A 27,877-nucleotide genomic window follows, 5' to 3' on the forward strand; every position below is an offset into this window, starting at 1 on the left:
AAGGGAACAGATTACATAGTTCAGTAACAGGAAGCCACATATGGTTTCTCATTACATAATCTTTAAAGAGCTCCATGCCATGCACACTCTAGTTCAGGCATTCTTTAGTTGTGATACTTGCCTCATTGGATAAAACTCTCTACCCCAGACTGCATCTTGACATATTCCTGATATTAATTTTTCCACCCATCTAATGAAAGTAAAAGACTACCAGCAGCTTATAATACATAGTAAGATACTGAACAAAGACCAGAACACAACACAGATTCAAATGCTAAGAAGAGCAGATACTCAGTACTACTGCTACTGTAAATGAAACTGCATTTCGTGCTTGCAGATGTATTCTAAAGAGAAAACTGTCCAACATATTTTAACAATGGTTACATTGTCAGAGACAACCTTCAACTGTTCTTCATTAAAATAATAGATTGGACTGTAGTGAAAGATAGTAAAGTCATCATTTGAGGGACCAAAAGAAACTGATGGCTAAGTAACATTTGTCTTTAAAATCTGTCCAAAATGAACAAGAAAGCCATATGGCTACTTTTCAGCAGTTGCATAAGGCATGGATGAAATGATACTTTGCCTTTTTAAACTATGTTAACAAATGCCAATAACAACTAAGGATTGTGACAAAGAATAGGAGAGATACTATTGAGTATTTAAAAAAAAGTGCTAATTATTTCCCTTAATACTGGTGCATCTCTACTGTACATTATGGCAATAAATGCTTCACTTTTATTTCTTATAGGACTCCATTAGTGTCAATAAAGTTCCACCAGCTTTAGGCTAAAGTAGCACTTTGGAACACTGATACACAATATGGTGATCCTTTTTGTCTAGAGACATCTTAAAGCTGTTTGACAAAGCTGTGTGCAATAACAGAAAGCTAATAAATATTACAGTATATTTGTTAGTGACATTTTGCAGAAGTTATTTCCCTAACTATGGGCTACATACTTTATATTGCTTCCAAATGATACCAAGACTGCATGTGAGTGTGTAGTGGCACAGGAAGAAGTAGGTGCTTAAACTGCAAACAGGATTTGAATGAAATCTCTTTCTTTCTTGTGCTAGGTATTTCCTGCTGACAGTACAGCTTGTTCCTTAAACAGGAAGGCCATATTAAGGAATGTAACTAGCCTCTGTGAGCCCATGAATGGTGAAAGGGATGAGAAAACATTTTGCTGATCCAAATTAGGTGGTTGGATGTAGAAGGAAATTTCTTTTAATTCATCCTCACTCCAAAGGCTTGCTTGCTCTCACTTTGTCCAAATAAAGGGTGGTTCAGCCTTCACAGCCACAGGGGCCTAATCTTATTTCTAGACATTGAGCCAGGAGGCAACACCGTATCAGCAGCTCCCAGACCTGTGCTGGGCCAGACAGAGGCTGATTCTTGCCTCAGCACGGCATGATCCAGCCCTTAAGAGCATGTATGGGAGGATGTATTCAACCATTACAGAGGTATGCCCTGCCCAAGCAACCACTGCTCATCTCCATGGAGGGAAAAGCAGTAGGCCAACAGAATGCATAATGCAGGCTTGATCCACTCAGAGCATTTTGGACTAAAGGACAGAGCTGTTATTTGACAGAATATGAAGGAGGGGATCTGGAGGGCTCTTCAAACTCAGGTATCTCCCAAACAAGCAGAGTACAAAGGGAAGATTGTATGGCTAAACTTAATTTTTTCCTGGACACAGAGCAAAAGGCAGAATAACGTCAATAGAACCTTGGGCCCAATGAATAGGCAATGTCTTGGTGTTATATGGCAACCTGTTCTGCTGAGGAGGCAGTTACAAACAAACAAACAAACACACACAAAAACTGAAGAGCAGTTGAAGAGCATTTTACAAGTTTTTGGTCTGTAAATAAGACACAAGGAGGCACTAAGAAAACCATTAGGAAAGTTCTATTGCTAACATCTAGCACCTCTACCAAGAAGCTAGGCTTCTACTAACAGGATTACAGAAGAAATAAAAAATGATTGTGTTCACATTCTCTGGACTGTGGAAACAATCATCCTGGGGAGCAAAGCGATACAGAAACTACGCTACGCACAGGCACTACAGAAGTTGTCATTATTCATGTTTGTTCTCTCTGGAGGGTCTGAATTCTTCCACCTTCATGACACCAGCACTGTCCAATTGCTGTCTTCTCTTCCATACTGAAACAAAGCAAAAATGGACTTTAAGAATAAAACTTAAAAGTAATGGTGCACAAATAATTATAACAACTTCTTAGGTCTGTCCTCAGTAAGATTCACATCCACCACCCTGATAATAGTTTACATTATTTTGTATGCCTTTATTTCTGTCTTGGTTTGTAGCAAAGCCTAAAGGCAGCTTGAAGCTTTATCCATCTTCTGATGAGTAGACTGGGAAGGGGTGATACCGATTCTCCCTGGAGATGATACAGATTAGTCCTGCTTTGCTGGAGATTTCCATCAATTTAATATGGTTATTCCCTGTGGTCAGTTCACTAATTAATTTACAAGTATGCCCCTGATCAAGCTCCAATAAATACACATATTTGTTTTTCTTTATTTTCAAGGTGGTCTTTTATTACAACATTCTGATTGAATGTGAAATAAAACCAATCACAAATACCACAGAGTACAATTAGAGAAAACTGTAATCCAAATAAAAGAAGTCTTCTTTCCATACGCAAGCCAACAATATTACCAGTCAGAATGGAAAAGACCTACCACATGGAGCTGTATCCCTTCCAGGGGAGGATATAGTCCCAAGACAGCACGTTTGGCTCTTACACTGACCCTGTGTTCTAAAGCTCTTTGTCACCAGCCCTGTAAACAATGCTCCAGGGAGCCCAAAAAACACACATATGGCTCAAGTATGTAAGTAAAGTAGAGGTGGACAGAGAAGAGCAGCAGATGTAAGTTGGGGGTCCTTCCCCTCATAGTACCATGTTCAGGGAACTTGAAAAAACTCTTCAGCAAGGAATAAAGAACTGTTTTTAGAGGTCTCACGTAGGCTGAAAAGATCAGTTGATAATGATCTCTCCAGAGAGGATAAAAGGAAGTTCCTCTTGTGCAGGTTTTGCATCAGCAGACAAAGAGATAAAGGCACAGAAAAGCAGAGAAAGGACAACAAATCCAAATTAGGATGAGCCAGAAAAAACACATTTCTGGAATCACAAAGGAATGAAGTTCAGTTTGCCTGTGCTTGTGCTAGTATTTGAAAATACAGCACTTAAAACTCTCATTCAGTATACAAAATGCAGAACTGAAAACTGACAATAACAATCCAAAACTTCAGAAATCTCAAGGGCTTGTCTGAGTTGCCATTTGACTACTGTTTGAATTACTTTCAGAATTAAATGGGGAACGAAGATGTTATACCACAGTCAAGATGTTTACATTTTGGAAATAAAAGCAGAATCAGTTTCCTTTTTTTTTTTGTCTTTGTCATAGACTTTGTTACCTTAGGCTAGTCAATCTCTTTTTTTTTTTTTCTCCTACAGGTCCTGCTTTGTAAAATTTAACACATCCTATCTCCTCCCCTGGCTGTTTTACACTGGCCTGCCTGTTTAGATTGTGTGACTTTGAGAAAGGTAGGGCCTCTGACTAAATAGTTTAGTACTGCTTGTCTTGACTGCTGTGTTTAAGTGTATTTTATATCCTAAACAATATATTTTACCTTTTATCCATTCCTTCCAAGTTGCATCCTGACATAAACTTTAAAGGGTACAGCAAAAGCTTGTTTATTCTCAGCATATGGAATGTAAAACTACGAAAACATCTGACTGGTATTTCAGTGAGTGTATTCCCAGAGAAAAGAATCTCACGTCTAACTCTCCTAACTCAAGCAGTTATAGAAGATAGTGTTCTATGACTAATTCATTCATAAGCACACCATTACTTTATACAACATAAATTATTTCATCAAAAAAATCTTTATCAGCCATTAACAATCATGATTTCCACTCAGTGATAGGAAGGGAAATTTATATTGCAGTACTACTACTGTCTCTCTCAATTGCCATGAGAAATGGAATCAGTTCTGCCCACAAGTTTCTAATTTGTCACTCTAGCTCTAATTCCTTCTGAACAGCTGTTCAAATCCAGAGAAATCCTGCAGAACACAGAAAACCTGCAAAAAAACAATGAGCAGCAGGAAAACAGACTTGGAAACACAATAATCAAGGTAATCTGAAAATGTTAAACAAGCATGTATTGTACACAAGGAAATCAATATAATATAACTGGATATGGAGCCCTGCACCTCTTAGTCACAGGTTCAAATGAAGGAAAAAGTGTGGATACTGGAAGTTACTACTGTCTCACGAATGTCCATTATTGAAAATGAAATGGATATTGAACACAAAGGTAGATCGAATATATCAAGCATGTCCATTGCACCCCTCGGTCACAGGATCGAATGAAGGACAAAGTGTGGATACTGAAAATTATTACTGTCTCACGAATGTCCATTATTGAAAATGAAATGGATATCAAACATGAAGGTTGATCGAACATATCAAGCATGTCCATTACTGAACAGAAAATGCCTTAGTTCAGGCAACACCACAACAAAGAGACCAAAGCTGCAGCTGGCTATAATTTACATAGCATTTTATTCTTAAGAACATGTACATATTTTGGCTTAATAGTCTCAGACAATCCAAACAATATGACAATATTCCAATGATAATGCAAAGAGATCTTTTCTTCTTCTTGGTAGAATATAAAAGATCTTTATGAAAGATCCTGAAAACTCCCTTGACATTTTATGATATTATATATTCCATCTTGTATGTTACTGCATTGTTTTCTGCGTGACAATCTGCAATCACAGATAGGAAAGTGCAGAAACACTTCCCGTAGCCATTGATTGACTCTTAAAGGGGAACTAACCATCATTCTCTTTGAAAACTATGTTTCTAATGATGAAGAGTTCAAGCTTTCCTGGATTTTTTAATGAAGGAAGAAACTCCAGAAAGTAAATATACACATAGTAGTCCAGCACTTTTCAGGAGTGCTGAATTTATTACTGGTGCGCAACTAATAAGTACATGCTAAGTACATTCAATTCTGTATGCACAATTATAAGGCAAAGAGGCCCAAGGAAAATAATGCAGTCTTCTCCTGAGCTGCTTTGTTTTGCGGGGAGAGCAGGTTGGATGAATTTGTCTTGACAGCCCATTCACTATCTATTGGCTAAGGGATAAATACCCACATTCCAGTGTTGTCGTCTGAAACAGAACTACTGGAATTAATAAGCCATTCTTCTAGAGAAGGTGCTCATCTTGTGAAACAAACTGCTAAAGTAGTACCTACCCCCTCACACACAATGCTCAACAAGAAAGAACTAGAACAGGCCTCAACTCTTTCTGGTGCTGCACTATTTCATGACTGCAGTTGGAAGAAGTCATCAGACGAGATGGAAACTGACCATAAATTGCTAAAGGCTCTAACGCATAAAGCATCACCTAGGCATCAAAAAGTAACACAGGAGTTGCCCGAATGCTTTTAGACATTAAATACAGATTCTTGACACACTAACAAGATGGTTTTAAAACAGAGCAAAGAGTTATAGAAAGAAAACTGGCAAGATCTTATGAAGTGTGCTTTATAATCATTAGTATGTATCGCAATGAAAAGTATATTTGCAAAAATTCAGTGTATAGACTGTCCCTGAAACAAAACTGGTCATATTATAATAAGGAAAATAAAAGTGATCCACACAGTGATTCTAGATAGATGTATCAGCCACTTGGAATGAAAAAAATGAAATGAAACTGCTGTATATGTTGGTATTCTGTAGAAAGGCAATTATGTGTTCCCAGAAAGGCAAGAGGATGCAGATGTTATAGGTAACTGACCTGGGAACAGAGAAGATGAAACCACTACCTCATCTCAACAAATAAACAAAATATAGAACTCAAGGTGCCTACACTTCTTCCCAGCTATTAGTCCTGCTATTTGAAGAGAAGGGCCCAGATCCTGAACCACTACAGTTGGCACAGCTGAAACTGGAGAAATGTGGCATGAGGAATGTCCTGCTTTGTCCCCATGAAAGTTGGGCCAGCCACGAACACAAAGGTAACAGAATATCAGGACTTCTTTCGTCCCTGTGTTGTAGCCAGTAATGCCCAATGTTATTCCAAGGAACAAGAGACAGTTATCCCATGTCATCCTCCTAGTGAAAAACAGCCAAGTGGCCTTGCTGGATCCTTTGAGTTACAAGTTCTAAAGCAGTGGTTATGCTCAAGGCCAGCAGCTGTGAAAGCTGGAAATATGTAGAGAAGTAAGAATTCAGAAGGACCACTGAAATGACATGAAATGCTTGACTTCCCCTTGTCCAAGACTGGTGCATCCTATTTGAATTAAGCAGTAAAGAATGAATCCATTGCTATTCATTGCATTTTCATTAGGACTACACTATAGCAGAACCCACTGAATAAATAATAATGCAGTCTCACATTACAGAAATCAGCTTGCTCATTGTGGGATTTTAGGTGGGTCAATAAAAAATAATGGACTGCAATTCATGAGTGATTTTTGATTGGGGTCTCAGTTCAAGAACTCTGTCAGATTCTTACTATAGACTAGTGAAGGGCCTGTAAAATAGAAAAAAAATACAATTTTAAGACTCCTTCTTAAAAACTTCTGATTGCTTTAAGGGATTCATACAGTTATCATGTGCTGCAGGTCATCTCACAATGTTTCAAGAAGTTTCATATGGACTTACCAGCAGGAAGATAAAAATTTTAGCAGCAAATCTAATAAGCTCTTTCAGTCAAAAGCTATGATGTAGAGCACTAACTAGCAGACTTGATTTGAAGAAATCATGATGAAACTGCCAAACAGTTACTACTATCAGATCTTAAATAAAGAGGTTTGTAATTTGTCAAGACCTACTCCAATCCCCAAATCTCCCACAACATTAACTACCCTTAAAAAAGGCAGAGAAAAGAGGCAACTAAAATAAAGAGGGCCATCATGTTCTGCTCATTGATGGTAACTGAAATGGTACTGATCCTAAGCCCAGATATGGAGGTCAAGCATAGATTCCAAATAGACTTTGATATTTAGCAAACCTCAGAGGAAGGAACTGTTTCAAGAACAAGAAGTGACCATGCAATTGGAGAGGTGCTGAGAATCAAAAATGGTGGTCAGCTGACTGTTGCCAGTCTGTGTCTACTACTTCACACGCCTGTTTATTGATTAGCTATATTCATTTGTGATTTTGGTTATTAAGAAGCTTGATCTAATTTTTTCCTTAAAAAGGAATTTGTAACAACTGTACTGAATTTGACTGATAACAGTAATATTCTACAACTCTCATTCAGGTTGCAAGATAAACAGGGAAAAACAGGGAAAAAAATATATCATCCTCCCTCCGTATCATACTTCCTTGAGATAAAAAAGCATTGATAAATTAAAATAACCACACCAAACACAAATGCCTATATTACTATGTCTAGAGCATTGTTACTGAAAAAACTTTTTTCAGTGTTTTTAAATTTTCACCTTTTATTATTTTATCTTGTTAAAGAAGAGGAAACATCTTACCTGGATATCACTCAGCTTATTCAGGAAACGGGTTGCTAACTGAGGTCCATTCTCCATAGTTGGAATGTGTAAATGCTAACATTGAATTGAGGGAGAGGAGGGAGAGGAGGGAGAGGAGGGAGAGGAGGGAGAGGAGGGAGAGGAGGGAGAGGAGGGAGAGGAGGGAGAGGAGGGAGAGGAGGGAGAGGAGGGAGAGGAGGGAGAGGAGGGAGAGGAGGGAGAGGAGGGAGAGGAGAACATATAATGAAATAATAGCTTTATGTACATATGAATTCCTTAGCATTACCAAGCATTTTAATAAATATTTAATAAATATTAATCAAGCCTTCTAGCCCTCCTTACATGCAGGCAAAGATTGTTGTAACAATTTTTCATAGGACTGCATGCTAAGCCAGTGAAAAGTTAGATCAGTCGTACTGTTATGCTGTTTTTAAAGAAATGCCAATTTAAGCCTTCCAAAAGACTTGTCCAATACAGAGAGTAAATAGTAGAGGTAAGAGCATACCACTAGCATACAGTATTCCATTTCAGAGTATATTGTGTAGAAATACAAGAAGTACACTTATTGTACTTATCAATACTCAGCGCCTTGATTTCTCTCATATTAGCCTAGTACACAACACCATCAATACATTTATTCAATCTAATTAAATCAAGAAGTATCACCCTCCATGAATTTACTGTGCTTGTTACATTTAATGCACATCCATATATCCAGCTGTAATTCCCCAGCCTTTTGAATTAAATTTGTGCTGAGTAAAAAGCATCAAGTCAGCTTAACAGGCTGAAGAAAGGCCCTGTGGAATTCCACCTGTGCAGAAGAAATCTCCCAGATGGTGTAGAGCAGGTGGAAGCGGCTATGCAGCCTCCTGAAACAGCTCTTCAATCAGAGCTGGGTTCCCTGCAATGAGGGGCCAAGAAGAAGAGAGAAACTAGTAGAGGAAAGAATGCAGTGGCTCAGAAATCTCTCCTCACCTATCTCATAAGACTTACATTTTTGAAAAAATGTTTCAATAAAATAAATAAATACATCCTCCAGCCTTTCTATTTTTTTTTTTTTTTTAAACAGACAGGGAGCTAGTGTTTTTGTTTTCAGGAACTGTCATTTTGTAATTTTTAACTAAATACAAAAGATGAGGCAATTTTTTCTTCCAACAACATACTGGTAACTCACTTGGCAGACAGCATACTGACACTGCTCACCCTTCCAGGACCCTCAGGCAGCATTATGAGCCCCAAAGCATAGGGGTTCCTTTTCTAGCTCACATGTTCTTTTTTGCTCCACCTGCCATTAATTTTAAGAATTTTCTGAAAAAAAGAAAAAAAACCATTTTCCTACCTTGCCTTTATATAATATCTTAGAGATGGGACATACGACACAAGCTGTTCCAGCACCAAACATCTCCTTCACTCTGTTCTCTTCCAAGGCAGCTGTCAGGTCACTCATGGTAATGTATCGCTCAGATACTTTAAATTCCCCCTGCCCCAAAAGAACAAAGAATAAAAACTGTAAAAAGTATAAAAATCACTGTTTTTTGTTTTACACAGTTGAAACATCTCTAATAGAACTATATAGTATTTTTAATTAGCGCAGCTGCAAACAGCCAACTTTTGGCTATAATATTTTCAAATCTCACAGTATCATGCAAAATAGATCCTAATCAAAAGAATGACCTTCAAGGAAAACCAAAGGTTTGCCAGACAGAGTGCTGATGATGTGGCACTCTTTTCTCTGTTTTGGTATTGAGCCTCAACACCATTATTACATATTACAGAATAACACAGCAGAGTTTATTTTGGGTTATGTGACACAGAATCTGACTACTTCACTAGCATGCTGAAGTTTGTACAAAAATGACTCCATTTTGTACGAGAGAGCTTTACATCCAACTCTTGGGCAATTCCTAGGCAAAATGCATTCTGTTATCCACCTGCAATGCCAACTAGATGCTGTATGTTTCTTTAATCCCTCCCAAAATCTCACACTACAGCCTGCATGCAGCTGTTACATAGAAAAATTAACTGTACCTCAGGTGCAAGTAAAGCAATTCACACTGAACATAGTCATAACAAAGAGGATTTTACCTTCTATATGCATTGAATGCACAGCAGCTGACTGAGGGGAAATGTTTAAAGAACAAATACAAACATCAAACTTTGTAATTTTCATTACACAAATTTATGTGGACTTCATTGTCCTATCAGGTCAAACTAAAGCTTAGCCCTTGTATTATAAACAAGCTTTTTAATATGGAGCAGAGGTTCTCAAGACAGCAGAAAACATGGTTAGTTCTGGACAGGAGAGCATTTGGAGAGACAGGCAGAGACAGTGAGCAGGCAGGGTTTCAGATAAATAAGGGGATGGAAGTCAGGAAGAACAGAATAATCTTTGTGAGAGTAGAAAACAATTATTCAAGAGGACTGAGGTGAGAGTCTGGTATCTCGCTAATGAACCCTAGCAACTGGGAACATCTGCCTTTCTTGTAGAGCAGATATGACTGAGAAGAGTGCATGCATACTTGCACTAGTTTTAATCTAGAAAACGGGAGTACTAATATGAGTAAACATGCAGAGTTTAGCGCAGGTCAGCAAGTGCCGTATGTATCCCACTGAAGCTCATGCATAGCTCACTTCACCACCAGTTAGATTCAAGTGATATAATTGTGAACTCTGCTTCAGGAAGTCTTTCAGCTATAGGTGGTTGGAAGCTGAGTGAATACCGGGCGAAAGATCACATAAGCTTACTCCTCCCTAAGCATCACCCCGGCCAAAAGCAGAAGACTGGATACTGGGCTAGGTGTGCCTTTGGCAGTGTGGTATTCTTATCCAAGCTGCAATTGCATCTTTGAATGCTGTACAGGCAGAGTGAACAGTTCCCAACATTTCAAGATTTGAGGTAGTCCTTTCAAGGGCCCAGGTAAGTGCTTGGATGGATACATTACAGAACTGGAATCTGCACGCAGATAGATGACTTTAAGATTGTGGCTGGATTTTAGGCTTCATGCTAGTTGTTACGAGTAAGGATGGAACCCTGAGAACTGAGTGGAGAAATGGGGAAATGACGACTAAAGTATAGTTGTGGTCATGCATGGTAATTGTTTGTTTCCTTGCTTTATGTTGTTGGTACCAGTGGAAAACTGAGTTTAACAACACCAATTTGATGAGAATTTTCATGTTAAATACTGTATGGAGCTACTTAAACAAGCTTGGTATTGTCCCACGTGACAGGTGTGGATATTCTGATGACGCTGCTGAGTATCTATGAATTAACATGGTCCCTTAGTTCCCATTTAGTTGAAGGGATTTTTCCAGATCAGTTGAACTTCAAGATACACCAAGAATGACTTACTTTCATAGATATTTATAACATAACAGTCGTTACCAAGGTCAAAACACTCACCCAGTTGCATGCCAGATCCAAAATGCTTTGTCTTGTCACTCCTGGAAGTATGATGCCATCTAAAGGTGGGGTTGCCAGTTCATCTTCTGTCAAATGCAAGATGAATAAAAACACAGGTTAACAACAACAAAAATCTAACCGGAAAATTGAAAAGGAGTTAAATGATATCAGAAATTTTTCCTACTATGAGAGGCAACACTTGTTAGAGTTCTGCAAAATTGCACAAATTCGATTCCAATAAGATTCTGAGTGTTTGGAACATTTTGAGTACACCTGAATGGATGGGGAAGAAATACATTTAATACATTAATAAATACATAGTTCAAGCCTAGTACTAGGTTTTATTCACAAGTATATTATGGATTCACTGTATAACTACAGGGAACTACTAAATGGCTCAATCTTGAAATTCAGAATGGAGAGGCACAAGGGAAAGCCATGCCTAATAATGTCAGGGCAGAAAATGAATTCCTCTGAATTGCTTTACTTAGATATATGGGGTGTAGTATACCTACCTCCCAGCATTAATATGAAACATTTGCCAGGAATTTTGAGGCTTGTTTACTGTACAAGCAAAGCAGATGTGAAAACCTTGCCAAATGAGCATCTTGAAAAGGACACCTGCTTAATGATCGTTTGCCTTATTCTAGACACACTTTTTTTCTCATTTTCTCTTTACTCCAAAAGAACAGCTTTAATAAAACTCCAAAATCACCCACAATTCAAACTATCTAATGATAAGATTGGTTTTGTCAGCCAGTGATTGTTTTTAAAAAAGAATACTAGATAAGCATTCATCTAACATAACTAATGAAACAGTAGATAAATGGTAATCCATACTTGGTAAATGATTAAATCACAACACAGAAGAAAGTTATATATGGTCTTTGTTCTTCTATCTGACCTTTTCAGCAAATCAGCAACTCAAAAGTTAGATGTCTTCATCTTAAACCAACGCATAGCACATTCAGTGGTTTTGATTATCAGAGAACACTCAGCATTTACTCTTTCTGGCAATCAGGCTTTTTAAGCCAGTTTCAGATTTTCACTAAAAGGTGAAGGCATCCAAAGTCAGTATTTCAGTCATTCTCTTCATATTTTTTTGCTAACTATTTTCTCTTTCCAGTAACAATCCATTATCTTTGTTGATCTTAAAAAGATATTATCCTGCTCATTAAATCCATAAACCATCATGCTTTTTGATTTGTTTTTACCTAGGTGACATAAAAGAACAAGATATGTATGTTTACACTGTCATTCTGTTCCCTTATCCCTCCCTGCAAGTGACCACTGAATCCACAGCCTATTCAAAACAGTCTTGAAGGAGAAGCTGTCTCATGAAAGTTTCTGTAAGTCTTGTGAAAATTTGCAGCTGGATGGAAGAGAGAAACATGCTATTCACTCTTGCATGGAGAGAGAGCAGGCTGAAATCAGCTGCTGAACACTCCACTACAACAGTCAGCTAGATAATCGGTGCACAAACACTGCCTGCCAGCCAGCACATACACAACCCCATTCCAACCACAGCATGGGCTCTCTCCAGCTCAGCAAGAGAGGACTTTTGGAGCTGGAGTTGTATGGGGAAAATGAGGATAAAGAATGGAAACTGTTCATTACATCTGCTACTCACAGTCCATTCTCTTGGGAAATTAATTCATTTAGCCCCGGATTTATTAATTTGGACTAGAAGTTTTACCTACCTGTCCTTCCATGTTCCTTGTAAGAGGATCCATACATACATACACAATAGATCTAAACTGTCATGCCAAAATGTATAAATGAGCCGCCCTGAAACAGCCTATATATATATTCTGCTTAGGGTTTGACTCACCAGAAGTGTCTATTCCCAAACCTACCATAGATTTCTAAGTACAGCAATGTACTACTTTCTCATACAGTCAGAACAGCAGCTTTTCTTTTTTGGAGTCCATCTAGCATCATACATGAAGCTCTTCACTCCTAATCGTGATGCCCGTCTGATCTTAGTTCTGGTAGAACTATCAGAAGAGGAGGACTTAAAAACCTTCCATGAGCCACATGGTTCTGAACACTGAAAACATGGTGTTCTGCATCTGCTAACTTTGGACCCCTTAGATTCAGTCATAAATGAGTGCTCCCCTTCTTTTAACAGAAAATTTGAAATAACGTGGGCTTTAATACCAAAGTTTGTGACAACACACTGGATAACACTTTCTCTGGTGATTTTGCCACAAATGTTGGCCAGGACCTGTTTAAGCTCAACAACATATATTAACTGCTTCGACCTATTTTGAAAAGGTGCCAGGTCAGATCAGTTGCCAAACAGCATTGAGAAGACAGGACACAGGAACCTCAAAATGTTTTAAACAGCCTGCTGTTGTAGAATTTTGTCAAATGTACATACGATGCTTACCAGCCTGGGGCCACCTAAGGAACATCTGCTCCCCTTGGTACCCGGCAGAGATGATAATGCTATACAACACGGCATGCCAGAAAGCTCATTCTCTCTGTGAATTGATGCCAAACCTGGCTCCGTATGACATCAGTGTGTCCGTCTCCAGGAAAGCAGATTGTGAGCTCACAGACTCCATTTGCCTTCTGAGTTATTCTGATGGGCTAGGAGCCCTAGATTTTATAGTAGTAAAGAGGGAGGAAAAAGCATTTGAAAGAAAATTTCAGGGATTCTCTTCATTTGATTACTGTTATTATTTGTTAATAACAATCCAATGTCCCATTGCACTAGGCACTGTACAGGCATGTCCTAACAATCGGACTCCCTCAGAAACTTTAAAGGGATTGTTAAAGTGAGGTTTTGCATTTTACTAAGCCTCTGTTTTTGCACACCTCTATTTATGAACACACAGCAGATAATATTTCACCTATGGGATGCCTTCAGTACTAGTCACATCATAACAATGCTGAGAAATTCACAAAAACATATTTTACCAAAATGATAACAACCGTAAGTAAATTTCAGGATCAAGGAGAACCCAGGAAACCCTGATTTTGCCATTATGAATATCTGACTTCCTCTCCCAGTTAGTTCTACTCCTTTCTTCCCTCAGGCTTTTCTTCTTACCTTTCCCTCATGCAATCACTCTCAGTCTTTGCCTCTCTTCCAATTTACTTTCTTCAATTAGTTTTCCCTCCCTTCCTTCATTTTTCACCTCATTCATCTGCTGCTCTCCCCTCCATGCTCTTGCTACCGGTTTCTATTACAACAGAAGGAGCAATCATTATTTTACTCATAGTAAGTAACACTTTGCATACTTGCCTGGCATTTACCTGAGAGGAGTTTTTCAAGTATTTAACCTTATGTAAGCTGTTTGGAAGTGGGCACTGTTAATTCCCATTTTAATAACAGCATGAAAATATTAAATAATGCCTGAAGGCTATCCAAAATGCCTTAACAGTAAAGCAAGAAGTAGAGCCCAGATGGTTCCAAATCATTCTCAAGACACTGAATTTTTGGAAAATACACACAGATTTCATAGTTAACAACTTTCAGGTTGGCCATATGTTTAAATTTTAAGGCTTTCCACAAAGTCAAGCCTATATTCTAGGCAGAAGAACAGACATTATTAAAAGAAACAAGGGTTTCAATGTTAACAGCCTCTTGGGATTGTTACGTGCTCTGAAGAGGCAGGTGGAAGGGACTTTAGCGTGATAAAAATTTTCACTTTGTGAACATAAACCATTCCTACCATTTGTCACTCTCCAGATTTGCACTATTGAAAATAGCATTTCATGAACGAAATATCACCCTCCTTTATTTATGCAACAGCAGTGATCCAGATTTGGCCATATCATAATTCTCAGCCAGAGAAACAGCAGGCATACAAGCCCAGCATACAGCATGTCATATTAGTTTACCAGAGATTGAGTAGTTTCCTCCCCAACTCCCTCCCCAGTGTTAGAAACAAGATATTTTTCCAGGTTCCTTCTGCTGCCCAAGACAAAACATGACATGTTTAGTCACAATGCTGTAACTGAAAATATAGTGGCTTGCAGGAGAAATGTACTGTCATTGGAAGCATGGATGTCCGTTAGTCTAGACTTCACTGAGCTGCGTCTCTGGTTTGTTATAAACCAAGTAGAGCACATTCACAGAGCACTCTGCAGTGACCTCTGAACACACAAAGGAGGACATTTTCCTTTTTATTATGATCTGCAATTTCTGCCTCACTATTTTTATGTTAGATCACTCTCAGCTGCAGTATTTCCATAACAAAAAACCCCCCAAAAGCACAGCCTAAGTATGTTCTGTGAAGTGACAGCACATAATGGCAAACACTTTCTAAATCCTACCGTAAAGCCACAGGCAGGTATGTGATGGCACATGTTTAACCCTCTTGGTAGCAAGAGTGATTTTTAACCAAAGAGACTACAAATTAAGATAAGTGTTATCTCACTGGGAGATAACCAAGTGCTCCAGTGATGCTAATGACCATGTCATGTGAAATGGCAGGTCTGTCAGTATACAGTAGCTTGGGTGGCATGAATTACAAGTTGTTTGCTACAGCCACCTCACAATAGTACTATTCAGCAGTGCACTGGTAAGACAGTGATTGGCAGATCTTTGGAACAGTACGGTGCTGCAGCTGGATAATTCCAGCATATTCCTGGTTTAAGTACAATGAGAACATTGAATTCTAATTATGTCCCCCCTTCAGTGTCCTTTCCCTGGGGAGAATGAGCCAAAATCTCTTTTCATATCTCTCTAGTGAAGTTAAACATGGGGTAAATTTGGCCATCTAGCTACACTGACAAATCCACTGCTGCTGTAACATTTTTCATATTTATAGTTTCATTCATGGGACTTCAAAGACTCATTCAACACTGAAGAATTATCATTCCTGTTTTTACAAAAGTAGTAAGGATTTCATACAAGAACAAGAAATGAAACTGAAAATGGGAGTCAGGTATCTGGACTCCCATTACCGTGCCCTGAATATAAACACATCCAAAACACACTGCTGTCCCCACACAATGCTGCCACTGCACTGCAGCTAAGCACTGTCAGAAAAATGTCAATTTTCAAGAGTACCTATGGCACTATGATTAAATCATCAGTCTGAACTCTGCATTCTCTGCCATGCAGAAGTCCAACAACACTTAATTTTTACAGAGCACTGCATGTGGGCCAGTACTCATGAAAGTCAGGGGACATCCTTCCATTCACTTCCATATGCATTGGCTCAATTCTGTAAGGATGCAAACCCATATACTCTTCTGAATTGCTACTTAATTGCAGCTATCACTTCTCAAGTATTGAATATTTGTAGGCCCATGGGGTGTTTTTGAAATGCTTAACTAGCTGGCTGCTCATTAACTAGACAGTTTTCTAAGCAACATATATATTGACCACAGACGATTGCAGGAGGAAAAAATGGCTTTAAGAATGATGGTATATCTTCAAAGCATCAGGTCAGCGTAAGTGATGTGGAAGGCTGACTGTTGTGCTCTTCTCTCCCTCCTTTGGATGGGACCTCAAATCCTTCAAAGAAAGAGCTGACTGTTTTATCAGTTGGATGCTGAAATACTTTTGGTCACGTTTCAGGAGCATATGGCCTGCTGGAAAGTGATGATGGGAACCACTCATGCTCAAAGCCACAGAGTGTGAAGTTATGCAGCCATAAGGTGTCTTTAGTACGTCTGTACTGTTCTGACCCAATGCCTCCATCAAGATCAAATGTGCTGCCAGAGTTGACAGCAAACATACAGTGTGAACCCTTATATGGCCGGACCCTACCCATGTGAGCACTGGCCCTGCAGATTAGTACATTATTGGCAGGCAGTGCTCACAGCTGCTCCAGGGTCTCCTTTTTTAGGATGGCATGACAAATAGTCATCTATTAGTTTTCAGAAGGGAAGAGGCTTTCCCTTCATTAAATAACTGTCATTAAAGTTTATGATCTGCACCCTAATAATCATTTTATGGATTATGAGAAGAAGTACCTATGGATTATATCCCACTAACATGAAAAGGAAAAGCAATGTTAGTTGTCATTCTTTGGACCAGACTGTAGCTTCTAGAAGCCTTGTCCATAAAACATGAACACCTGCTTTGTCATCCCAACTGTCCACTCTGTTAAGAGTCTTCATGTTTTGTGTTACTATACCTCCATCTTCATTTATCCAGTAGAGAAACAGATTCATTGTTCCAACTTCAGTTATTTGATGATCTTCTCCATAGAGCCACAGAACCTGCTGACAACCTAATTCCAGGGCTTCTCGCTGGGCATAAATAGAAGAACCATAATTCCTTCCAGAAACAAAAACAAAAAGCAAACAGATATGAGTATTTCGCTGGGTATTTTCTTTCCATAACACATTTTCATTTTCTCATTTCTGTGTAAGATTCAGTGCACAAATGCACCTCTGCCTTATGAGCAAGTGTTCTGCACAGTCTCTGCTTGTCCCTGAGACACTGTCATTGTATTTTACTAGTATTTTACTAGATCATTTTGTATCTACTACTCTGAAATTTTGAGGGGCTGAACAGCATCAACAGTTCAACCATATCCATCCAAACGGTCTTAAAAATACCTCTTGTCCCATTTTGTGGATTTTCTAATTATTGCAATTGGACACTTTAGGAAAGCTTTCATTTTTAAGTATATTTAGCAGTTGTAATCCTGGAGAGAATGCATCAATTCCCATCCATCCCATGGCTTTAAAAAAGCTGAACAAAACCATCTACCTCATATTATATATGTCAGATGAATAGATGGGTAGTTAGACCTCTTGGAATACAAAATCACCAGAGATGAGCTATTTCTTTACTAGTAAACGACATTCACAGAACTAGTAGCTCCAGTAACTTCAGAACTAATAACTCTCCAGTTGCAGATGGAGAAGCAACTATTTCCCTAAAATGCTGCCTAAAGGGTGAACCTGACTAAATAACGTGTTTACCCTGCAGCCTCTCTGGGGGAAAAAAGTCCTCCTGCTCCTGATGTTCAACAACCATCAAAATTCCAAGTCAGCAGCTCCATTGCTGACAACACTGGAACTAAGTTCTCACTTCTGGGCCACAATTTCAAATAAAGTTTATAGTGACCCCAAAGTATTCCCTTCTTCACAGCTGAAACATGAAGCATGCATAGGAAACAATTATTGTATTTGTAAAACTAAATAAACATCACAAGTAGAGAGTAAAAGTCTCAAAACATCAGACTCAGTGAAGGAAAGGTGTTTTTTTGCCATTTTATTATTCTGCTACCTTGGCTGAGCAGCATTTGACAACTTGCTACCTCACGCCTCCAAAAGAAACTCTTAGGTAGAGGCAATAAGCTTTGTTTAAACCACAGACTAGGTATGTATAATCTAGTCACTTACTTAGTCATATTGAAGTTGCTTGTTCCAATCAAATCCTAAGCAGCTTCATTCTGACAACACCTCAAGTACTTGGACATTAACAGCGGTGTTTCTACCTAACCAGAGCTTCTGCCTGATTCAGCAGAATACTAACAGATCATGGCCAAGTCCATGAGGTAACTGTCTAATGCTTTCCCTGGAACATCCGTATTCCCCAGGACAGTCTGCCAAGAAAGGTTAGCAGTCAATGCAGTGACTGCAATGTTTGCTGTCAATGCCCAGTTGGCAGCAGGCCACTATTCGGAATGCTGCATCACAGAAGTGATAGCTACAGTGTCAACTTCTGCAAGGGGAATGGCTAAAGTATTATACAGAAACTGCCAGGTCCAGTTCCCTGGCTTGAGACACTGCAGAATTCTCTCTCCAAATAGCTCACTTGGCAGTAATATCCAAACAAAAAAAGGCATCTGAACTGTATACACATTCACAAAGTACAAATTTGAAACCTTTATTATAGTACACTGTTTGCTCAACTGCTACATGTAATACCTTTACATCTCATGCTGGATTAGATACTTTACTAAAGAAGAAGAAAACAACGACAAAAAAAGAATCTCATTGGTGAGTTCCATAGGAAATGCAGAATCAGGTTTTCTTACCCTCCCAGTTTGCAGTCTCCTGTTCCTCCTTTCCAGGCTCTTACATATTTTGGATCTGCCCATAAAGATATTGGATTAAAACTTCCACTTGCAAAGTAAGGGCCCACAGGACTCAGTATGACATAGAGTAGGGCTTTAGTTGGCTTCTTCACTCCAAGAGAAGGCTGAACATAAGGAATACAAACAAAAGTTACTGGTGTACTGCACTCCAAACATCAGATGCTGCACAATTAGCTTCTGAAAAATTGGTTTCAGAGGAACTGCAGTAGAAGAGTGCTTTTACAAACAATGCAAAGTGCTGCAAAGAAGGGGAAATATTTATATACCCCCTTGCCCTCCCAAGCAACAAAGCAACTCTAATTTTACATACAATCACAACTTACTTACAGCTGGTACATTCATCTGTGTATTATTTTAACCTTCCCAAATAATTTCAAACTTTAGAGAATTTGGAAGTTAGCTCAAGGACACACTGGATATGAAATGTAGCTATACGTATTAATTACAGCAGGAGTCTGCAAAGCCTTTTTTTTTCTTGTGCAAGGACCACCACTAGCAGTAGCGATGGCGAGGAACCACTATCAGCTCTATTAGTGGTTAGAATTAGCCAATGCCAATTGGACCTGGCATTGGTAGAATCAAGTAGTGGCTCTGTGCAAGGCCATATGTCAGTCTGAAATGATCTGCCTATTGGAAATGGTTCACATACAACAGCATAAGAAATAACCCTGAATGTGTTGCTGTTTTTCTCTCTTCTTTGAGAGACGGCTTCTCTTACTCCAGGTCATCACTATCAACACGTGAAGGTGGAGGTGAAAAGTTTGCTGCTGGTCAAAGTCTGGATTCTGTGGTAAGAGACTCTGTTTATCTATATGTTTCTTGGCACAGCTCTAGACTGATGAATTAACCAAATTCACTGGTTGCATGGAGGCAGCTACTATAATGTGATTTGGTAATAGCTAGAATCCTGTGTAATGGCTGCTGGGATCATGCAAATGTAGGTAGCTGGATGCCACAAACAGCAGAATTTACACTTCAATTTGTCTGTGTATAAGCAATTACTCAGTGCAGCATGTCAATTTGAGCATTCACTGCTTAAGCAAAACAGATCAAAGGAGAGGCAAAGGACTAGGCCTCCTTCTCATGTGGGAGAGAGAGAAGTGCATGCACACTGTATTTTAGGTCACATGTCTACTTAGTGATTACTTTCTTACTATCCAGATGACAGACTCTGAGGGCTAATGCAGCTTCCAGGAGAAACAGAGTTTGAAAGATTTTGCTAAACTGGTATTTCTGGTTAATGTGTTGACTAGTTTTGCCTAATAACCACTAGCTTTTTCCCCCAACTTGAAAAACCTCTGTGAAACTGAATGAAACCTGTCTCTCTGGAGATTACTGAAGTTTCACTCCTACTTGAGAAGAGACGGTTTCTGTGCCATCTAACATCATCTATGAGCTTTTCTGTGAAAAAGCATGGCCTTTGTCATTATTACCACCCAGAAAAGATCAGTTCAAAAGGGCCTACGGGGCTGCAGTTTCCCAGCTGTCAGTATGCTGACATGAAGGGGAACTAACAACAGTTTGAATTGCTCTTAATCAGGAGCAACCTTTCTCAGAAACCACTGAGTCATTTGAAGCATTATGATCCCAGGGAAAGACTAAAATAAGGCGAAGAAATCATATGAGAAATAGCTACAAGCTCCTAGCACTACAAATATTTTTCTTTCACAGTTTTTAGGAGTAAGAGAAACACACAGTCCAAAAAAAGCATCCTAAGACTGGATCTTGCTTGGTTGTTAAAAGACTGTCTTGTTTAGGGTCAATTCATTAGAATCATTAGAATATCTCATTCTTGAGATCTTATATGCAACTGAATCGGTTACTACTTTCTCTCCCCATAGAGAAACTAGTCACCTAAACAGAATAAGCTCATCCTTGCTATCCAAGGTTAGGTTCTCACTTAAAAAATAAAACCCAAAAAACAACAAAAAAACAAAATTGAACTTCAATCTTTAGGGCAAAATGTCTGAGCAAAATACTGTACGCAAAGCACATGAAGCTAAACTGGGAGGCAGGAGGGAAAAATAACAGTATAATCATGAAACTACCGGAACATTCAAATAAGTCTTCCTGAGGTGGGGAGAAGGCTTTTTTTCCCCCTCATTTCCGTCTATCTTACTCTGTCAGCAGAATTTCTAGGAAGAGAAACATTAATTAATGAAGATCTTGATACTTTTCCTGATTCTTCTACAACCCTTCAAAAGATCATGCTATTTGGGTTCCCTTATTTGTGCCGATTCATGTAAGAATAGCACAACAAGCAATCTGGTGACAATATATGACACAGGGGAAAGGCCAGATATGGTGGCTAACTTGAAACAAAGTTCAACAGGAAAAGAATTTCTGAAAAACAACAACAGGAAAAAAAAATCCAATTTTTAATATTAATACTTCACATTTACCGTGTGCAAATCCTTTTACCTGAAAATTTGCAACTAATTTACAAACATTAAATTAATGAAGTTTTAGAACACATGTGAAATAAATGAGTATTATGGTAGGTATTGATTGATATGGCTATTGCAGGAAAGTGACTTTCCTAGTTGGGAACCACACATTCTTTAGCTTCCTTGTCCCATACTCTACCATTAAAGCTTTCTCTCTCACCACTGCAAAAAAACCCTTCAAGTTTTAATTAAAATAAACTCCCTACACTTCATAAATACCTTATGCTTGACTCGCACCCACATGCCACTTGCAGAATGCACACAAATACCTAGGTGCTATGAAACCTCTGCCAAGGTCAGGTTCATCCGGGTTTGAGAATAAATTAAGACAAGAATTGATTTTTAGTTCTGCTAAGAGTCTCTCTCAGGAGAGCCATCTTAATTTACTGGGTAGAATCTTCTAGAATCCTCTCACTTAGGTCAGGGTGGAGGTATGAAATGAAATAATGAAAATTACATAGTAGATTTCCTTCATCTTTTCTCTAAATTACTAATATTTTAAAGTATTTAAAATAAAAAAGGATTTAAAATAAAGGATTTAAAGGATGTAAAATAGAAATATTTTAAGAGATTATCATGTCACAAATAACTATCCTTTTAGTAAAAAAAAATATATATAAGTTTTACTGTAATCACTTAGAAAATTAGATGAAACACTTTACATTCAATGATCTGAACCAATGTGTCCACTAGGTGGTGGTGTGGTCAACAAATTTGGGAAGTAGACCTGCAGGTGATTAACTCAGAATTAAAAACACAAAAACAATTCACCCCTGAACTGTAATGCTATCGTTTACTCGCTGCTGCATATTTAGCTTTATGAATTAATGGTCTCATACTTAAATACACAAAAGCTAAGAGGAAAAAAATTGCTTCAAACCTCAGTTCCAATTAAAGTAGGACGGATATACAGGCTGGCAGCGGTTGAGTATGGGACCCACTCCTTTTCCACTTCCACAAGCTTCCGGATGCACTCTAACAGTTCATTCTCATCAAAACACTGGAAAGGAAAAGCAAAGGGAGAAATATAGCTTCAACACTCTGTGGTCTTCATAGATCCATATCTTCAGGGGAACACTATCAGGAAGAGTAGTGGTGACAGTCCATAGGGGTTCATATGACTAGAACATCATCTTTGAGTCCCTTTCTTAAGGGATTCAAGGTCATATGGTTTTTGCCTCTGTGCCTTTCTATATACTAGCCTGAATGCCCTCCTGCTGTTACAAAGATTCTTCCAGAGTTAAGAAAAAGTAGTCATTTACAGTTTTAGCCTCCAAAGCACATGGAAGGAACTCCGTGTGTAGCCAACACCTTGGCTTCCTAGGTTGTGCTGAGAGCTTGAGCACCACCTCTTTGGCAGAGGAGTGTTTTGGGTAACGACTACAATGGGCTGACCAAGTCTCCCAGTTTTAAGGAAAAGTTCTTACAGTAATAAAGCTAATAAATGTTGAAGGAAATTCATTGGCAATAAATGAGTGCTAGAAGCAGTGTTCTTAGCAAGATGAAAAATGAAGGCACTTGGACACTAAAGGGCTTAACTGAGGTGAAAAAAAGAAAAGCAACAACTACGGCAACAGAGCAATTTCATCAGCTGTCTGCATGCAAAGACCTAAAGAGCAATGCTCCTCTCTCAGAAACAGACCCACTATATCAAAGGCAGTAGGTAGATGCTGAGAGAAAGCAAAACTCTGTTGTGATTTAAAAGAAAAAATTTCAAACTGCTTCCTTCACTGAGCAAGATTTAATAGAACTATTCAAGAGTTACAGTATTTGATAAATGTTACACTACAGTACAGTTTCAGAGATTTACATTCAGAAAATGAAGATACTCTCTGACCTAAGGAGAATAAGATATGCCTTGGTTACATACTGGCAGAGTTGCTCGTCTTGCCGATCGCGCCATCCTCTCCATGTTGAGGCTTGGTCGGAACAGACGGATTTTGCCATCCACCCCTCGGTAAGCCTTCATTCCTTCAAACAACTACCAAGCCAAAAAGGGTGGGGAGGAGGAGGGGAACGGGAAAACAAATAGTAATTGAGGTAGGTTATCCCATGATGACCTGTGTAAAAATATAATATACCCTTTGGAAATAAAGGAACTTCACTTTCCTACCTTCCCTTCCTAACACTCACTCCTAGCACTGACAGTACTCAAAGCATTAATGCCGACTAGTCAGTCCTTGCAGTACACTCCTGTGAGGTGGTATTTTCATGTTTTTATTACAAAGACAACCTGTCTACACTGCAAATACATCTTACTCTGTCAAGGAACTTACTGATAACATTCTTCTCATAATTTGGTTACAACAATTAAAATTTGTAGCATGTGTTTGACTTAACTATTCCCTCATATCCTGACTGATATCTAAGGCTGAGCTGAAACAGTATTCTCCCTTATGAAAAAAGACCTATAGAATTTAATTAAATATGTTAATTATTTTTAGGGCTCTGTCCAAAACGCATTTTGATAGGAAGCATAGAATAAGGTAATTAAGGGGAGTCTGTTGCAGATCATACTGTAGTACAAGCAAATTCTTTGCCATCTATTCTCTCGTATGTCCCCATGCTGGGGAAGGGGGTTTAGCTAGCATGTGAGACAGGTGCATCAGCCATACAGTAGAGGAAGAACTCATGAAAATGTTTTATCTATACTTTACAGAAGGTTTAGATTGGTCATAATTATCTGATCAAACTGCAGAATCTGGATGACTGGTGCTGCTGTTCAATTTACCAGAAACCCCTATTGCCCCATTGCCCTGCCAGCGGAATATGTTAGTGTCTTTTAATTGCAGAAAAACAACATAGGCGCACAAAATATCCATAGTAATTTTCAGTTATAGATTGATAATTTCCAGTTATAGTTATAGATAAACATACATGTATTATATAAGCCTACATTAATATACAAATACATACATATATTATTTAGATTAAGTACTAAAGAATTTTAATTTTGCCTGTACACAGAGTTTAGATTTTTAAAATGTATTTTCTGAAGTATTTCTTTGCACATTAAATTTCAGCATAAATTCCATGAATTTAACTGCATTACTTCTGTCAGTCTCCTCAGAATTCTTTTGTTAAAAAAACACAAAACTGGAAATACATTCTATGTGATTGGAAGACAACATATGTAGGTTTTTGATTAAGGAAAAGGAACCCAGTACTTGTAAGTAATTTTTATAGAATACTAAAGGTTTCATTATCATTAAATTCTACATTTTCCCATAAGGATTAGTGAAATGCAAAGTTTAAAAAGCTTTCATACAGTTCCACGACAGAGTTAGGTCCTTTCACATGACAAATTTTAACTGAGTTGTAACCGGGTTGCAGGAATCTAGGCAATTTTCCTTAGGCTACATACCAACTACACAGCAGAACCAGAATTAGAACTCAGAATTTTTTGCCCTAAAATTGCTTTTAATTCTATGACAATGCCAGCCTTATTAAAAGCTTTGTGCACAGTATTGAAAAAGAAACTGTTCCCAAGATAGACATTGTAGCTACAAGAAAAAATTGCATCTTTAATAAGTGATGGCATAGCTAATGATACAAATGATACTTGGATATGATTTGTATTGGGCCAGTTACTAAGCAGTATCACATTTCTGTAATGCTATTTGTTCTTATTACAGAAAAGTTGTCCCCCCGCCCCTTCTCCCAACACATTTATAGAACTTTTAATGAGAGGGAAGAGGAAGGAATGTTACTACTAAGCTTTGACCAATGGTTCGACAAAAGCAAGAATCATATCATTACTGAAACACAAAGCCTTCTCAAGCCATTAAATATTTTTCTCCAAGAATAAGTACTTTTAACCTTCAGGAGCTCAGTAAACCTTTCACTCATTAAAGAGGGAGACAGTGATGTGTTCCAGAAATGCTCAACTTGAATAACAGCAACTGCTGTGGTTGCTTGATGGTTGGTTGCTACAGCGGTGTGCAAACAATATTATCTGACATTTGTACATCACAGGAGCTGGATCTGTAGTTCAGCAGATCCAAGCTATTACACCGCATCATGAAGGGCAAGGAGAAAGGGGAGGGAATGCCAAATTCATCATTTTTATTATACCCACTGTGTATTCATTGAGCCACAGCATTGGCACCAGATTCTCCTCTGTCTGTCCTCTTGGCTAGAGGAAACGTGATGCAGTAAGGGTAAAAGAATAAAAAAAAAAATGGAAAAAATAAGAGCATGTTCATATTAGCAATGATCTCAGAGTGGGCCAGAGGCTGAGCACTAAAGCAATACGCTACTATGAGTGAAATAGAGATTTGGGACTCCAGCGAGGTTTCTTGCTCCTTGGGCAGATCAAGAGCTGCAGTCTTAGTCACAGGGGTGTTGTGACCTGTTGTCATTTACACAGGTCCTTTGGAGGTTAGGTGACTAGATGAGAAAAAAACAGCAACAACAAAAATGGTGCAGGCAGGAGCCGAGGGATAGCAGGTGGTAAAAAAAAGGAAAAAAAAAAAAAAGATAAAAGAAGCACAAGCAGTTCCACTAACTTCAGTGGAGTCACTCCAACCTGCACAAGAGTGGGAGGAGAAGCAGGCCTCCATGGCTACCATACGCTCCCACGTAGTTCAGTGCGCCCTGCTGAGGCTCTCACACAGATGTGAGTATAGCTGAAGCTGCTCTGGGGACACAAAAGGCAGCTTTAGACAGTAAGCAGCTAAGCACGGAAACTGTTAACCACGCTGGTTTCCGACTTAACATTTCACTTTCCAAAGTTCCTTGCTGAATATTCTCTGCTCCATTAAACTTGTATGTGCTGAATGCCTCAGATCTAGTTTGGAGCTCTCCAGACTTGTTTGGAGTTGCAAACAAGAATCTGTCTAGTCTGTCCTGCAATCCAAGCTATAAACCTTTAAAGCAGATTATAATAAATTTCACAAAGTACATGTTCAGTCCCCAAATTAAAACTATCCTTGGAGTCTCACACAGTCTTATCCAGTGCTTCATTAAGTTACATCAGTGACAATAATTGGACTGATCACTGTCAGTGAACTAGAATGCTTTCTAAAACGAATTGGTCACCACATGAAAAATGGGCTCTCCCTCACTGGGCTACAAAGTAAAGTGTGCTGGAACCCACAGACCAGAGCTGATTCTGCGTTACACCAACATAAACATAACCCTATTGTAAATAAAGAAGTTATTCTAGAATTACATCAGTTAAGAAAACGTAACTAAATACTAACAAAGTTAAGACAGTAACAGTCCTTAAATAATACAATGCTATAGTTTTAAGAGCTAATCAAACAAAATAGTTTCCAAGTCTGTTTAGTACTCACTTCTACAGCATAATGCAGAGAAGAGGAGGCTGGATGCAATGAAAGGTTCTCAAGCGGCTTAATATAAGGTTTCTCCCATCCTGAAGCCAAGGACCATTCAATTGTCAGCATATTATCAGTGAACACAGTTCCAAATACCAAACCACTGGGGTCTGGTTTTTCCTTAAAAGTTGTAGCTGGGGTGATAATCAAGTCTGAAGCCTGAAGGAACATAAAGCCAAAAATGAAGTGTATAAAAGTAATTAATTCAGACTGAATTAATAATGATTCTACATCAGTGAACATAGACAAGTACAGTATTTTATCTGCAGGGATACTTACTGACAGACTGGTTAAAATTGGCTATGTCTAAGTAGCAGACAAAGTGTTTATACTTCTGTGTATGCACACATACATTCAGTGCTTCTTAGAGCACAAGTACTTAGCATATAAGTACTGTTAAGTGGGGGAAGGAGTACAAGGCAACAAAACAGCAAATTAGCAGATGAAAATTTCTCCGACATTTAGATTAATGTGAATGGTTCTGTACACATCTGTACAAGTTCCAGAAACTTCTGATTGCTGTATCTCAGAACATAAATTGATCACCAGCCAGCATAAGAAACAAATCCCCTCACAACTAAGTAGATATGTTACACTGATTTTCTTTTAATGCATAAAACCAATGTGAGAGATCAGAATAAGTGGTCAGCAGATTACCTGAGTTACACTAGCTTGTTCCTTCACATTTGTATTTTCCTAGAAAGATCCCATTAGGACAAGGAAGGCTAAAGGTTTCCCTACATGATTAACTGTGCCATGCAAAGGCTTTCTCATACAAGCCATAACTAACTAGCTGCAGATAAGTATCTTTTTTTTTATGTGTGAATTATGATAAAGAAGAGCAGGGGGAGGAAGGAAAGCAGGATCTCTGGAATGTCACTCCCCCATTACACACAGACAGGGACAAAACAACTAGAGAGGGCTGTAAAATTGGCAGGGTCTTGATCTGCTTTCTCCCTTCTCTTTCTATGGCATCTCAGCATTTATGCTGGGCTGGTCAGTGAGGAAAGGAAGGAAGAATTCAAGAGACAATTCAATTCTAGGCTGCATTTTCTTTCCTACCATGATTCAGAAAGCACTGCCCATTATTACAGAGAGAAATCTCATTCTTCCACCTTGGGTACATATAGAATAGACTA

The 27,877-nt window shown here is 38.6% G+C and overlaps 1 protein-coding gene across 2 annotated transcripts in view; it reads right to left on the minus strand.

Moving 5' to 3' along the window:
• Positions 1-1,781: 1,781 nt before the first annotated feature.
• Positions 1,782-27,877, minus strand: part of BCAT1 (branched chain amino acid transaminase 1) — a 59,718-nt gene continuing 33,622 nt past the window's right edge. For both annotated transcript variants that reach the window (XM_013947283.2, XM_013947284.2), the window contains 9 exons: positions 26,697-26,897; positions 23,270-23,380; positions 22,280-22,399; positions 18,893-19,056; positions 17,036-17,178; positions 10,935-11,020; positions 8,874-9,014; positions 7,535-7,609; positions 1,782-2,164 (listed from right to left, as the gene is read on the minus strand). In XM_013947283.2, the coding sequence (XP_013802737.1) occupies positions 2,123-2,164; positions 7,535-7,609; positions 8,874-9,014; positions 10,935-11,020; positions 17,036-17,178; positions 18,893-19,056; positions 22,280-22,399; positions 23,270-23,380; positions 26,697-26,897 (1,083 nt within the window). In that variant the 3' untranslated portion in view covers positions 1,782-2,122. The remainder of the gene's footprint in view (positions 2,165-7,534; positions 7,610-8,873; positions 9,015-10,934; positions 11,021-17,035; positions 17,179-18,892; positions 19,057-22,279; positions 22,400-23,269; positions 23,381-26,696; positions 26,898-27,877) is intronic.

The sequence above is a fragment of the Apteryx mantelli genome, chromosome 1 (genome assembly GCF_036417845.1).
Source record: "Apteryx mantelli isolate bAptMan1 chromosome 1, bAptMan1.hap1, whole genome shotgun sequence".
NCBI lineage: Eukaryota > Metazoa > Chordata > Aves > Apterygiformes > Apterygidae > Apteryx > Apteryx mantelli.